Source organism: Platalea leucorodia (genome assembly GCF_965183815.1).
Source record: "Platalea leucorodia genome assembly, chromosome: 7".
In the NCBI taxonomy this organism is placed as follows: domain Eukaryota; kingdom Metazoa; phylum Chordata; class Aves; order Pelecaniformes; family Threskiornithidae; genus Platalea; species Platalea leucorodia.
The window spans coordinates 3,354,158-3,369,979 of record NC_138829.1 but is presented as its reverse complement, the minus strand read 5'-3'; the positions used below and the strand labels follow the sequence as shown (position 1 = coordinate 3,369,979).

General features: G+C 44.1%; 1 protein-coding gene across 7 annotated transcripts in view; it reads left to right on the top strand.

Annotated features, from left to right (window-relative positions):
- MAP4K5 (mitogen-activated protein kinase kinase kinase kinase 5) overlaps positions 1-14,806 on the top strand; it is a 72,053-nt gene extending 57,247 nt beyond the window's left edge. For all 7 annotated transcript variants that reach the window (XM_082317665.1, XM_082317664.1, XM_082317663.1 and 4 more), the window contains 10 exons: positions 530-590; positions 1,651-1,765; positions 1,901-1,959; positions 3,306-3,409; positions 3,804-3,981; positions 4,991-5,059; positions 5,776-5,868; positions 7,739-7,809; positions 8,555-8,610; positions 11,550-14,806. In XM_082317665.1, coding sequence (XP_082173791.1) covers positions 530-590; positions 1,651-1,765; positions 1,901-1,959; positions 3,306-3,409; positions 3,804-3,981; positions 4,991-5,059; positions 5,776-5,868; positions 7,739-7,809; positions 8,555-8,610; positions 11,550-11,637 — 894 coding nt within the window. In that variant the 3' untranslated portion in view covers positions 11,638-14,806. The remainder of the gene's footprint in view (positions 1-529; positions 591-1,650; positions 1,766-1,900; positions 1,960-3,305; positions 3,410-3,803; positions 3,982-4,990; positions 5,060-5,775; positions 5,869-7,738; positions 7,810-8,554; positions 8,611-11,549) is intronic.
- Positions 14,807-15,822: the final 1,016 nt, after the last annotated feature.

Genomic DNA, 15,822 nt, shown 5'->3' with positions numbered 1-15,822 from the left:
TGCCTTCCATGAGCTGTTTACAAAGCAGCATGCTAACTCAAATAGCCAGGCAAATAAATCCCACAAAAATTCAGGATTTTGTGGTAATTCAAGTCGGTTAGAAAATACGAATTCCTTTTTTTCCCCCCCTCTTCTGACTTTTGTGGGGTTTAGTGGCTCTCTGTAATAATGTTATCTTCCTTTCTCTGGCTGTCATTCCTGAGCAAGCTATATCTTTCTATATATGGTATTCTGACCTTGCCAGTTGTCCCTCTTTTGGCTCTGTGCTGCTAATTAAAAAGTAAAGAAAAATTGAATTTTGGAAGTTTCAGGGAAGCAATGAAGAGGGAAGGAACGAAAGCTACTTCAGACAGGTCAAAGGGCTAAGCAAGGGTCCAAAGAGTGAATTAAAGGGGAAACTGTAGTTGCAGCTGGGACTTTCTCCAGTGTCGATCCCTGCAGGAATGGTGGCAGAGGTGGAGCAGGCAGAGAAAACCACGGTTGGAAATTCCTATGTGTTTCTATTAATGGAAGTGTTTTCTTTCTTCAGTTGTTTCCCCGAAAGTGCACCTGGCTGTATGTTATCAATAACACCTTAATGTCCTTGTCAGGTATGTATAAATAGAGGGAAAATTAATAAAATTATAAATAAAGAGAAACCCTTGAAGTCATAATTCAGTATCATGTATTTTGATTGTACTGAAGTAGAAAACTTTGCATTGTTTCTTGTGTTTGTATAGGAAGCTTTGCTTCAAGAGTGTTTTCATGTGAAATACTTTCAGAGCTAAAACTGGACATTGACAAGTAGTAAAGCCAGTTGGCTGCAGTGTCCCACCGTGGGTTTTTTATTTATTTCTTTTTAGTTAGTTTGGAGAAGCTGGGCACTTGGTATTTGTCAAACAAGAGCTGCCTCTGCCAAGGCTGCAATTTGACTGAAAGTGCCTGGAGAATCTAAAGAGTGTCCTCTTCTTTGGTCCCTGAGCTAGGAGAGTCGGAATAAAGCTGGCTTTCCTGCGTCTGAACAAAATTAGGAGAGGATTAACGTAGGTGCATTACCAAAATGTAGATGCAGTGTTTGATCATTCTCAGTGTATTGTAGCCTGGCAGCATCTTTGGTATGAACCGGATTCGGAAAATAAATCCACCCTAAAAGAAAACCAGTCTCAATTTAAAGGATAAGGAGGTGGCTGTGAAATATTGCTAATCCAGCAGGTTGATTCTTGCAAAAAATGTATTTTTCAGCAGTTGTCCTGGAATAGGACATTCTAGATAGGAAACAGAGGCACTGTGGCATGCAGACTAATTGTAGGACTGTGCTTTAAAACATGCAGGATTTTGTGTAACACCACTTTTATTGATTTATAGATAAAGAAGATATCATGATACTCTTAATTGTTGGTGTATAATTACAGCCTTCTAAAAATGGGTGCATAAAACTTTCAGGGCTGCTTTAGTGTTACTGAAATGAACTTTGAGTTGAATGCCATGTCTTCTCTATATGCATTATTATTGTTGTCTTTTTTTATTTTTCTTCATAACTGGACTTGAAATATCTGACGCACGTGCTCCGTTTCTCTAGAAGGTAATTTTCTATACATATGTTTTTCTAAAATGTGCAGTTCTCTGCTGGAGGCATGGGTGCGATATCAGTTGTGCTTTTCTCTCTTACAGGGAAAACATTCCAGCTCTACTCCCATAATTTAATAGCTTTGTTCGAACAAGCCAAAAAAACAGGATTAGCTGCTCATATTCAAACCCATAGGTTTCCTGACAAAATATTACCAAGGTACAAATCTTTCACTTACAGACAATTATTAACAAGTGAAAATTCGCATAAACACTGTTTGTGCTGTTGAATTTGGTAGCACGAAGGGCCTTCGGCATCTCTTGTTGATGCCTTTTTTCATAATTGTTATTCCAGGAAGTTCGCCTTAACGACAAAGATCCCCGATACAAAAGGATGCCACAAATGCTGTATAGGTGAGTAGGCCTTCAGTTTTGCAGTTTTTTTCCTGGCCTTTGTCGTTGGGCATGGCATGCCTTAAACTCATTTCTTTTTAATAAACTTATAGTTAGTTCATTGTTCAGAAAACAGTACGACTACATTATTTCTTAATGCTGTGCCTAGCTGGTGCGTAGCTTTCCTTTTAATTAATGTGGGGGTCTTTATGCTTTTCAGTGCAAAAGCGGTTTTCATATCAGCTCTTAACCTAAAAGTGTTGCTCTCCAGAGCAAAATCCCAAGGGGAGCCCTGGAGAACGCCAGTGGCACACAGCTGCCGGGTGTTGCACACTCTTTGAGAGCTGCTGAAGCTCCTGGGGAACAAGTCGACGTTTGGGATCACTGGCTTCGGGCTGCCACCCGAGCCAGCTGGTTACTGGGACCTGCCGACTGCCTGCGAGCGTAACGCTTGCTCCAGGATCCCAGACTTGTTGCACGTGCGCAAATACCCTTTCTGCTCTGTCAGTTTGGCTCAAGCTTTGACCCAGGTCCAACTTTTCGCTATGCTAACTTGGAAAGAATATTTTCCACAAAGAACAGGCTGGACATGAATAAAAATCATGTTAGCCTGGGGAGGAGTGAAGCCATCGCTCAAGTTCTGAATGCCCAGAAAAGAGTTAAAGCTTGTGGAGTTACAGATTTGTCTTTGGCTTCGCTGACTTTCAGAAAGACTTGGGTTTCCTACAGAATACATGTCCTTTTGAAAACTGGCCCTAGTGCTGTGTGAAATTTTACCTTTACACTCTTAAAAATGCTTAAGCAGAGTATAAAGTACCTAGTTTCAAACTTGGATATCCTATTTAGCTCATATACAGTGTCTACAGTAGGCGTATTTACAAATGACTCCTGAAGTCAGGCTGGTCTTTTATCCAGCTGAGCTTAAAAAAGCAAACCCCAAGCCCTTCATCATATTACTGCATGGGCTGTCAAAGCTCACAAGAAGTTATGGGGTATCTTCACTGCTTGGGAATTTTTTTAATTTAAATCACAACTTGCCCTGGACCTTTCACTCCCCCTGCTCACACAGCCCCGGGAAGAAGGTGTTCGGGCTTTTCTGGCCACTCAGCATGTGGCCTTTGCACTGGGACTCAAGGAATGCAAGTGGTTATTAATTATAATTGGAATTGTCTGGAATGTAGCACAATATTAATCACTGTGGATATTTGAATGGCAAGCCAGAAGGCCATTATCAGTGGAAAAGTGATACTATTTCTTAAAATATTTGTAAAGGTAGCTGCAGAGTTTTTTTCAAGTAAGCATTGAACTTCTTGGACTTAAAATGTTTTGTTTTGTTTTGTTTTTTGTTTTTTGTTTATTTTATATAGTACGAAATCCATACACGGGACATAAATACCTGTGTGGTGCATTGCAGTCTGGAATTGTTTTACTACAGTGGTATGAGCCAATGCAGAAATTCATGTTAATAAAGGTAAGTGTTGCACTTTAGTTTAGAACATGTAAGCTTAATCATTACACATTTGTTGAAATAACCTTTCCAGAATTTGTAATGGAAAGTACATCCCAGGCAAGTGCCATTTGTGGGTTCTGAGCACTTGAAAATCTGGCTTGACACATTTTGACTAAGAAAATCTTGTGACTGAAGTCAGTCAAGCGTTGGATCGAGCCCAGTACTAGCAATAACAGACTAGCGTATACCTCTGCGCAACATGATGTTGGTCACAGCTCATGCTGTCTTAAAAAAGCACTCTACTAGCAGCGAAAAATTCTTCTATATCTTTTATACTTTGTGCATGTTATTTTAGGCTTCTGATTTCCAAGGTAAAAGGAAACTTTACAAATGCCTTATTATGGTTTTTTTCCAGCACTTTGATTTTCCCTTGCCAAGCCCTTTGAATGTGTTTGAAATGCTGGTGATACCAGAGCAGGAGTACCCGATGGTCTGCGTAGCTATCAGTAAGGGTACTGAACCAAATCAGGTAGTTCAGTTTGAGACAATCAACTTGAACTCTGCTTCTTCGTGGTTTACAGAAATTGGTGCAGGTAAGACTGTTGGTCCGTCTTGCAGCCGTTTTATTGTCTGGAAACTGTTGGCTATCCCTTCCTCAGAAGTCATTTGGAAACCCTTTAGGCTAGGCAAAATGATGCAGCTTCTCTGCCTAAAGCATATTGAAGCTGATCCCAGGTTCTTCTTGCGATGACCTGCCAACTTCAGTATAGACTGTCTTTCTTAAACGACTTCATTCTTAGACACGTCTTTTATTTTATAGATTTCCTTAAATAGTAATGCAGACCCTGCTGACTGGGTTCTCGTTTGTGGTTGCATGCTTTTTCCTGGGGTCAGGCTTGCTCCTCTTTCCCCTTCTTTCCTGTGTAAAGACTCACATAAATGCGTTCTTGTCTGTCCTCCAGCCCTCGGGGGAGGCTTGTCATCTTCAGCTGGCTATTAATAAAGTAGAAGATTTTGTTTTATCTTCAAAAGCTAGTTGATATCTTGCAGATGCTTTTCTCTGCTGGCTCTGTTGGATATACTTTTTTACATTTAAATACTGCTTTTTAGCAGCTGTACCAAGATCTTCATTAATAAAAACTAGAAAAACTATTAAATCTAGCTTAATATCAGCACAGTCATCTTTCCAGATGTGGATTTATGGGAAAAGAGCATTTTTTTAGGAGCGAAGATTCCCTTGATGATTCCTTTTGTTCATTATCGTGCCCCTTCATGAAGGAAGCTGACTTGCTGTGCTGAACAGTAACGTAAAATGTATTTTATGCCAATAAACAGTACTGCTTTCATATTAAATACATGCTTTGAAATGATGGGTTTGTCCTTAGGCCCTATACTCGTCCCAGAACATTCTGGGATCATATAACCTTAAAAAAATTTGAGAGAGTAACAAATATTGTAGGTTGCAAAAGGCTTGTAGCATACTGAAAAGGCTGTAGCGATCGGTGAGGGGTTGAGGGAAGGGGAGGCTGAGATCAGCCTTATGATGTGATATAAAATAATCTGTTGGTTTGATTTTGTTTGTTTGTTTGTTTTTTTCACAAGGCAATCAGCAGTTAGATGCCATTCATGTCACACAGCTGGAAAGAGACACTGTCCTAGTCTGCCTGGACAGTAAGTAACATGCCTCTGTTGGGCAACTTACTTACACCTCCTGCAAAACCCGCTTTGCCACAGTTGTTGATTTTAACTCTACCACAAGTTAATTTTTCTCCCTTCATTACTAATTTGTGTTGTAATATTTCCTAACAGATACAGTTCAGATAAGTGATGTTTTATTTTGACTCTTGTGATTCCGCTTTCCCTCTTCATGTGTGTGTATCATTCTTGTTTCTTTTCAAAATCAAATGTAATGCAGCATCACAGATCAGAATTCAAATATATGCCGATCGGAAATTTTCAAAATTCACTTGGAAAAAGTGACGTTTGCCTGTTGCATGTGCTAGCAGGACAAATAGCTCACAATCCATCGTACACAGTCATGATAACCATAACTCTCATGCATCAGAGGTTAATGCCTCAGTGGGAACTTTGCAATGACTTAGTCTGCCCAAATTTCCGACCTGTATGTTGAATTCACATTTCTGCACTGTTTGTTATTTGCAGGAAGGCTGTTAGTAGAGTCTAAAGACATACAAAGTGTATAAGAAGGTTTTGCATATTTATTTTGAGAGAAGGATGCTCTTGGATTCATTTTAGACAAATACTGTAGCTGTTAGCTTTGAGTGTTTTTTTATTCCTGAAAGAAGAAATGAGTATTTCATGCTTAAAGACATCAGTAATCCTTTTCAGCAGTGGGGTTTAATACTTGTTTTTCTGTTTTTCTTGAGAATTTGTGAAAATTGTGAATTTACAAGGGAAATTGAAGTCAAGCAAGAAATTGGCCTCCGAGCTGAGCTTTGATTTCTGCATTGAGTCAGTGGGTAAGTGATTTGCTTCGCTATTGTCTCTCAAGGACTAAGGCCTTAGAGGGATGAGTGTTGAAGGGTTTTTAATAATCTAGGCTGGTCTAGTGCACCCAGTGAGGTCTGACACTAAAAATTACATGTGTCAGGATATTGTGAGCTGTCTCTTTCTCTCCGCTGACACGCTGAAGAAGGTAAGGGTAAGGCAGTTGCCCGATAGCACGTCAAATCCGTGCGTGTTTCCATCTGGTGTCATTTCTGTTTTATAACTAAGATGTATCATGATTTGGTTGGGGGGGGGGAAGCTGACTAGTTTCTGGTCATTTCCATAGCACCGAGAAAAACCTTTGGGCAGGAAAAACTGTTTTAGTAATGCATAAATTTGTGTTAGTCTTCTAAAAGCTAAGATTTTATTTAAGTGATAGCACATCCATTTTTTAACAGTCAGGGTAACAGTATTTGAATCTAATTCTTAGAGGACAGGCTGCTGTCTTTAGACTACTGGAGGAGAGCAGCCTTGCTTCTAAAACTTCAGTTGTAATTGTCAAGCAAGTATTTCTGCTGTAATAAGCTCTCAGAAGTATCTCGTTAACGTAAGTTTAATAATTCCGTATCTCAGAAACTGAACTTCTTTCTGGAATCAAAATCGGTAAAGACACAAATTGTTTTTGTTAGCAGTTCTGTACAACTTGCGTTTCTGGGTTCCTCAGGCACCTTCCCTTTAGAAGAAGATTCTTGACGTAGGTATTTTGTATTTTAATAGCAGTCGGTAAAGCCGTGCACATTCTTCCGTACAGCATCTCTATTTAGACATGTCAGACCTGTCCTGAAGGAAGATATTTTTAATCAAGCCTGTGATTCTTCCCTAAATTCTGACATGTTCTAATTAACTGCTGTACTTGTATTATATGATATCTCCCGCTGACACATGCATAACGTGACTCGACCATTGCCTTTTCCTTGAACTCTGAAGGAATTCATAGACAGAAGCATTTATCCCAAAGTCTTGCTCTCATCAGCTGACATTAAATAACGTGAGCGGTTCTTTACGCTCCAAGTGGTCTCTTGGGAATTCAGAGTACGAAACAACTCCTCCTTCTCTGATTGCGGGGTGGAGTGGGGAGTAGCAGGTGGAGATTAGTCTGAGGCTGTTGTGACAAACATTGCTCTCGGGATTCTGCTGAATGCCTTTGTTCTCTGTATTTAGGACATGGCTAATACTGAGCAGATAGAAAATGTGACTCGAAGGAATAGTAAAGGAAAACAAGTAGGATTTAGGAAAACAAAACACGGTGTAAAATATGTTTCTGTAACACTGCTTAAAGAACACCAGGCTCTTCATCCATTATTTTCAGCAGTCTGGTAATTAAATCATTCAGAGCTGGTAGCTTTCTGTGTTCTCTCTGTGGCCCTGAACGGAAGACTCCTCCCATTTTTCATACTCGCATCTATTTTGAAGTAAATACAATAACTCAAGTGATCTGTAATTTCCAGCAACCCACAGTGTTTTGGTTGGCAGCATGTTTATATGCTTCCTGCTGCTTTCTCCAGAATCATTAGGAAAACAAAGATCCAGAGAACAGAAGTGAAAGGGAGAAAAGGAAAAACCAGAGATGCCTGTCTTGTCCTGGCAAACAGGGAATGTCTGAGTGGTATGTTTTGAATTGTTGAATTGCACTTTAAAAAGTAATGCGTGTCTCGGATCCAAAGAGTCATTTCAATCCAGTTTTTCTACAGCGATTTTGGAGTTTGGTTCTTCTACCAGGAGTCCAAGTCTCACCACGTACTTTCTCCACACGCTTCCCGCTACCGCTGCTGGTGGGAAGCGCGGGTTTCTCTGGTTCCGATAAGCCATGCTCGGGTCTGATTTTGTGTTTCTCCTTTGCAGTGTGCCTTCAAGACAGTGTGCTGGCCTTCTGGAAACATGGCATGCAGGGCAAGAGCTTTAAGTCAGATGAAGTAAGTGATCTCCCAGTCTCTCCAGGTTTAAGTTCTTCCTGTTCCTTATTTACCACTTGATCCTTTGGCCCCTCTAGCTGCTTCCCTAGTGATAGCGCTCGTGCTCCATGTTGTCATTGCTTCTGCTTGCTGGTTGCTTTCTCTGACTTGCCTGCATATGTTGCCCATGGTAAAGCTTGCACACATGCTTTAGCCAGCTCCGTTTCCAAGAATATCAGCCAGAGACTCCTGAGCTGGTTCTGCACAGAGCCAGTACAGATCTGGTGTAAGCACCATTTGGGTTTCTTGGATCTTGGATGAAAAGCTTGAGTTGGCAGCATCCCTTTTTTAAAAAAAAAAAAGACACTCTTTCTTTTTTCTTTTTTTTTAACTGTCCCTTTAAAAAAGTCTCCTTTTTTCCAAAAAAAAAAAACCAAACCTTGTCCTTTTTGATGGTGAAACTGAAGGGAAGCCTAGTCAGGCTCTGCTGACAAAGATTTGATCAACATACTCCATCTCTGCCACTAAGTCATCTAGACTGATAACAGTCTACAATACAAAAATTATTTAAAATAAGTTGTGTTTTATGAAATTTCAAACTCTTTTTTTGCTTAGCATCAGTTTATCTGACTCAGTTCTGTAATTTGCACTAAATTGTGTTTGAATTTTTGAAGAGACTGATCTTTTTTTTTTTTTCCTTCCAACTCAGACCAATAAATTCCATTTTGCCACTGAAATGGATCTAAACGTCTCCATTTTTCTACAGGTTACCCAAGAGATATCAGATGAAACCAGGGTTTTCCGTTTACTGGGATCAGACAGGTAATCACCTTGAAGAAACATAAATCTTTTATTTTATTTAAACCAGCTTTCTAGCTTCCAGCTGGAACTGGCTTCCAGCCCACCGCAGATCTATCTGTAGGCAGTCCTGGGGGAGGCAGTAACGCTGTTTCTGCCTGCAATAGCCAAAAATTTAATTAGTGATCGCATCTGCGTCCAAAATTATTACTAAGAGCCCCTGTGACCTCCCCCACTTTCCCCTGCAGAGACAGAGGTGTGAACACAAACGCAAGCGTGTAGAAATACAGTGTGAGGAGATAAGCCGCAGGGAGAGATGAGGGCCGCCTTTGGCATGGGGTAAGCAGGGTGCCCAGCGCACTTCTGGAAAAGCCGGCTTCTGGCTGGGATTTTCCTGGTGAACTGGTGCATTATCTTGGCAGCTAGTTACTTAAAAATAATCTTCACTGCTCTGGACCTTGAGGTCTGGAAATAGCAGAGCAAACTAGATCGCGTACAGGTTTTAATGCACAGTTGTCTCAATTCACCCCTTACCCATAACACCCAGATGATTCCTTTCAGCTACGGAGGCTGGGAGGAGCTGCAGCTGCCTCCAGGTTTGAAACCTTAGCAGAAGCCGCCCCAGTCTCCGGATTTGGACGTGTGTACTTGTGGTTTCTCAGGTAGCCAGAGCGCTAAAGGTAGAAGTAGACAGTAATGAGTCAAGAAATCAGTTCTAATCCCTGATATTCTGCTCCCTCCTTTGGCCTTTGGGAAGCCTGGCTCTGACTCGCTTTCCGTGAGTAATCCATAATTTCATGCACTCACGTTCCTGGATCCCCAGTCCAGAAAGAGAGTGAGAGCGCGCTCGCTCTTTTGAAGAGGAAGGGGTAGCCTGAACAATCTGAATCTGAATCTGAATTCTCTCAGTGCCAGGAGGCACACAAGGCGCGAACATCGTTCTTCCACTTCCATCGGTCTGCGGCTGCGTGCTCTGGAGTCACCCAAGGGCCACAGCGCAGTCTTCTGTTGGTTTTTTCCTCAAGACATGACCGACCCAGTTCCATCTCCTCCTCCTCACTTCATTACTGATTTTCTTCATCTCCGAAAATTGATGCTCGTCGTTTCTGCAACTTTTTATTTTTTTTTCCGGGAGGAGGTAGTTGGCCTCCTGCCCAACCCCCATGACTTGGAGGGCCAGTGGTGTTTCTGTCAGGGTGGCCTTCCCTGAGGCTGCGTTGGTTCGCGGCACCTTCTTCAATTTTATCCGGTGCACCCTCCAGAGAGGGATCCCCTATTCACCACCCAGGGGACGCGCCTTCTAGCCGTGCAGCCCCAGCCGAAGGTAGCCTGAACAAGAACCAGCTGAAGTCTTTGCTTCGCACCTGCATCACCCCCTGTCCTCGATCCCTGCGGCTGGAATTGAGGATCCTTGCCGCTGCTGACTCTGAGATCTCAAAAATATAAGCACGGTGCAACCTCTGATAACGCATACTCTGCCTTTTCTGTCTGCTATCCCCTTGTGCAGACAGGCAGTGGTAATTTCCCTCCCTGGCACTCCCAGCAGAGCCGGGGGCATTTTATTGCAAGAATGAGCTTTTGCTAAGGTCCGCCGCGGTCCAGATGCCGTACGTATTAGTCCAGCTATGTGCTGTGCCACCATCAGCGAATCTTTCTTGCGTACTGGAAGTGGTACCTTTAAATGGCTCGGTTTTCTGTGTTGGACTGGTGAGCACAGGAGCATCCTAACCACACAGAGGGATGGGAAGCAGCGTCTCACCTGGTTCAGCTTGCACTTTTACAGAAGACGTGCATATCTGAATAACAACTTAGTACAAAGCACTTTTGGGGGTTGGAGATAAGGTCCTTCTGCTGCATGCAGTTTTGCAGAGAAGCCGTTTTCTTCCATTCTGATCTCACTGAACTGCCAAATCCTTCGTTTTGTATTTTTCCATCTCTACAAATGGAGCAGGAGTCTTTTCTGCCATTCAAGCGAATGAGATGCGGTAGCACCTTTTTGGCTTGGGTCACTTCAGAACTACGCGTTGCAGCAGTGAAGACCAGGGACAGCGGCTGTTAAGAGTGAGGCTTAATTTGAAAACTCTCCGAGGAACGTGGCCCGGGAGGGGAGCGTGGGCAGTGCTCGCCCGAGACGGGCTCCCTCTGAGGAATCTTAACGCACAGTTCAACGTTTGGCTTATTTGATACACAGGTAGAAAACAAAAAGCGGAGAGAAGCTTAATGTTAAACATGACAGGATATCGTCCCAGGAACCGGTGCAGAGAAATGCAGGAGCTAAGCAGTTGGAAGGGAGAGGGGAGATCAAAGGCCCAACCGTATCAGCTGCTGCGATGATTGTTGAGGTTCAGCATGGGACAGATGTGTAGAAGACAGCAATCCAAGCCAGGGAGAGACAGGTTTTCCAGAGGAGCCTACAGGAACATGATCCAGCAGGACAAAGGCTGAGATGGGGTTGAGTGTTCCCTGTGAACCCATCAGCCGATAAATATTCAGAAGGGAGGAGAACTGTTTAGGTTAGTGCCGATGCTTATCGCAAGATGTAGGAGCAGATGTAGGGCTGCAGACGACAGGAGGGTCGCGCCTCCTCGCAACGCTCTGGCTCTGAGACAACCTCCCGACAGAAGCAGAGGACATAGCTGATTCCGAGGTGGAAGATGCCGGTTCGCAAGAGGTTTGTAACGCGTTGCACATGCCTGTGGTTGAGAGGGGCAGATTCTGGTTCAAGAAGCTGCTTCTAGTCCTCTGTTCCTCGTATAGTCCGCTTCAGTGTGTTTATCAGAAGCGATGCTGGAAAATGAGGTAACCGATGTAAAGAATAAAATACCCGAGATATTTTGGAGAACCTATATCCCTCCCATCTGTAGAAACCTGCGAGCAACGCGTTTGTTCCTCCTCGGTAGTTACACCGCATGCTTCGTGTTTTGCCACTAACCATTTTGGGCTCTGTCTGTGTTTGATTGCAGAGTGGTAGTGTTAGAGAGCAGGCCGACGGAAAACCCGACCGCACACAGCAATCTCTACATCTTGGCTGGACACGAAAATAGTTACTAAGCAACAGTAACCTAACGCAAATAACAGTGAATTTGCCAGACGAGGAACGGAGAAGCATTAGGAAACTCAGTGCAAGCGGGACTGTGACTTACTGTTTCTTTTCTTGACACTTAAATGATGTTGTTTTAGGGTGGAAATCAATACATTTTTGCAGCTGGGAACAGCTGGTTCTGTCTCTTGCCACTGTGTGGTTGGTTATATCGAGTTTGCTTAATAAAAGCTGAGATAAGTAGCCCTTTACTCATTAGTTATAGGGAAACAGAGCCTTTAAAAACCGTTTTGCAGTAAAGGTGCCATAAACTGTTAAATATTTTACTTCCCTTGGATTTTCCTTATATTCTGTAGATATAGATACAGTGCTGGCTGTTTCCCTGTTTTATACTGAGTCTTAATAAAAAAGATTTGTGTAGGAAGTGAAAGTATCTGCAAAGCTTTTTGGTTTTAAATCTGCCATTCAGTATGGCTCTGTATAATAGACTATTTAATCCTTATTTATTAATCTGCTGCTAGAATGGTGTAATGTGTCTAACTTTTAGCAAAGGAAGGTTGCAGAGCAGCTTACAATTTTTTTTTACAATTGTATAAAGATTTGATTATTCTTTTTTCCTGTAGGGATGTAGTGCATTACTGAGGGGTATGTTACGATGTCGGTTGATCTTGTAAAAATGCGGTTTTGTACAACAAAGTATTTTGTATTGATTTTTTTGCCTGCAGAATTGCCATAAAAGGGATTTTCTTATTTACTACTAGATGTAGGGTGTGCGTACACAAAATATAATATTGATATCGGACATGTTGCTACTGGGTGGGTGTGTACAATATACGCGTGTGTGTGCGTGCATGTGCGCATGTGTGTTAAGTTGACCGGCAGTGTGTATTTTTTATATATATATATGTTTATATATATATAAAAATGTACAAAATATATATGCTTTATTTTCATAAATTAGGGATAAGCCTTGTGGCGTGAAATGGAAATTGTACCTGGTCATCATCCTTAATGAATGAAAGTATCATGTATCAAACTGCCCGTGACGTATAGTTTATTTATGCTGTTCCGGAGGGGAGCCTATAGCGATAGCGGAGCTTAGGAGCGTTTCGGTTGGCACAGCCCTCCGGCTCTTGTCAGCCAGCCAGCCGTTCGGAAAGGGCTCTTTCCCCAGCTGTGTGGTATAAATAAACATGATAAGAACCAGTATTCTATAGCAAAGCTTTCGATCACCTTTTCCCTTTCCCTGTTTTGTCACCTGCATTTTTCTTTTCTTTTTATTTCTCCATTAAAGAGTCACATCGGTTCCTTTTGTCTTCCTCATTAATTGCAATTCTCGAGGTACCGTTAAATATAAATATAGACTGACGACAGGATAGCATCTGGTTTTACTACCTCACGTTAACCTGCTAGCTTTGATCTCAGTACACAGTCCATAGGCAGATGCAGTAGCAGTTCATAAACATCGGAATTGAGGGGTTGTTGAACGAAATGCTACAGCATGCTGCTGCCCGCTCGATTTCTGCGATCCGCTACCCCACGACAGACAGGTTAGACGCTTCAGGCGTCGTTTTGCTAACGCGGTAAAGGTAAGTGTGTTACGAGGGCTCGGCCTGCCCGCCGGCTCTGCGGGGCCGGCGGGGTTCGATCTTTAACTCGCAACCTGAGGAGCGGGGCGCCGGGTTGTCCGCCGAGGCATCAGGCTACGCGATTCATAATTTAACGTTGACGGAATTAACCCGGCACACGCGGGGACTCGGTAACGCCTGGTCGTTACCAGGTACGGCCGGAGTTTTACGTTGTTCTGAAGGCCTGGAAGGAAAAATAGACTTGCACGTAATTTAGCATTTTATCCACTTAGCGTTGTCATTCAAAACTAATTCTCGTTATTGACTTGATATTTAAACCAAGTCAAGCTTTTCAGTTCTGAAACTGTATCGAAGTTTAATAAATAGTGAGTGTACAGAGAAAACTTAAAAACCGGTTCACATCGGCTGTAATTGGGTCAGCAGTATTAAAAGAGGGACGTGTAATTTTTGTGTTTTAAAGAAGCCGAGCTCTCTAGAACTGAAATTACTTCTCCATAGGTAACAGTGAGTGGTGATTAACCCTCAGATGGTGTAACTCCTAGTCTGCACAGGCGTTAAAACGAAAATGCAGGCCAAGTGAAGCACCAGGTGTAGATGATGTAGAGCAAACGCTTTCACTTAATTTACCTCATTCGCTGCAGAAGGTAGTTTTGGCTTCATCTTTGAAAACACTTCAAGAAGATCTCTAAAAGACTAGAGAAATCTGTAAATAAAATATGAATATTTATGGGGAGTAACTGGAGTAAATAACTGTTAGGTCATGACAATGTCATGCCACCATAATGAACTGAAAGTATTTTTCTTTGGATGACATGGATGACTGGTGATTTGCTGAACCATAAAAAATGAACCTAGGAAAGTCCTCGTTTAACCAAACCTTTTTTAGCTGTTCAAGCATTTCTAACGGCGTATTCTGAAATGCTTTGTCCGGTCTGGTTCTATAGACAGTGGCGTTTTTGGCATGATCTGCACGATGCTGTTTCCCTGTGTAAAACCTCCCTGCTTACTCTGAGCAGGGTAGAGCACAGCGGGTTTGCCTGATTCATAGTCTCGGCGACTGACGGGTACAGTTTGCATTTGTTAGCCTGTTCCAGTTCGTCCGGTATTGTCGGTATCTCTGCGGGTTTGTGACATTTCAGCCAGGGTTGAGGCGGCCTAGCGTGTGGGTTTGGAGTTTATGAAGCAAAAGCTTGCTCGCTTCCTCATTGCTCTTCCGACAGGTATCAAAGTATTAGTTATTTGATGCACAAGGTTCATGTATTCGACTTGAAAGCCTTAAAACAGGCTCCCAGTGCTCTTTGAAGTACGGTGTTTGAAGAGCAGCCTGTAGATCAGTCTCTTTTGATTTCCTAACCAAATCCACTGCGACTGAAAAAGACAACTGTAATTGTGATGACAGCTCTTTAGAAGGGAGAGGTACAACGCATCGGTGAGCCGCTGTCTCTCTGAACGAGAAGGACAGGACTGGGGGGCTTTCTGAAATGTACTTTTTACCTTGTTTAGTCATTAGATTGTAACCGAGGCTCTAACTGCACTCCTTCCAGTTGGTGTAACTAGGCTTTGTTCGACCTAAATTTCTGTTGCAGTTCATTTCAGCCTATGCCAAATAAACTATGCTTTATTTGATACCTAGATGTGGTGTGGTGGACTTGCTGGGAACAATACGTTATCGGACGTAGCTCGAAGGGAGTACGCTGGGCTCCGGGTTTCGATCCAGGGTTGGCCTGATCCAGGGTTGGCCGCTCTCCTCCGTCCTGCAGCCTGCCTGGGAGCCACGCGACGCCTCCCGCGTCCAGCGGATCGACGGGGGAAAGGGAAATCGGAATAGCAGTGGCAACTGCTTTCCAGCTTCGTGCCACCCAGCACCAGAGAGCAAGGTGGCTGGTGGGCTCTAAAGGAGGGTTGCTTAGAAAAAGAGAACGTGAACGGGAGCACTGGACGCTCCACCCGGGACGCAGCAGGATCCGGAGCGGTTTATACAAGCCTCGCTCTTGCACGTTGGCCGTCTGCGTGCTGCAAGTGGTTCAGCCCTGGGTCCATCTGTACCCTGGATCTCCAGGGGCGTGCTGAGGCAGGGAGAAAGGGGGGGTTTGTGAATGTGCCTTCGGACAACGCCATCGCCAGTAAACAAACCCTCTGCGTCTGTGCCAGCACTGGAAGCGATGCCCGGGCCTCCCCAGTACGCAGCCCCCTCGCCCCGAGCAGGCTCCGAGGCCTCCAGGCCCCGGGAACGGCCGCGCCTCCTCCCCGCCGCTGCCGAGGGGCCCGGGCGCCGGAGGAGAGGGCGGTGGGTGCCGGTGGGAGCCTGCCGAGCTCGGGGGAGGCCGTGCCCTCTGCCTCCCACCCTGCGGGGAAACGGAGGGAAAACCAGAGACCCCCACGGCAAAGCGGAGCGCTGGAGACGGGGAAAGACAAAACGCGGGTGGGGGCGGGCGGCTCGGCGCCCCCGGGGTGCGTCTGGCCCCGTCAGCGCCCATGGGGAGCCCGCCCCTCCCCGGGGGCCGCCCCGGCTGCTTTTGGGGTCCCCGGCGGCGGCTCCTCCTCCGCCGCCCTGGCGACAGACGCCGGGCAAAGGCCGTCCCCCGCCGGGGAGACCCCCCCGCCCCG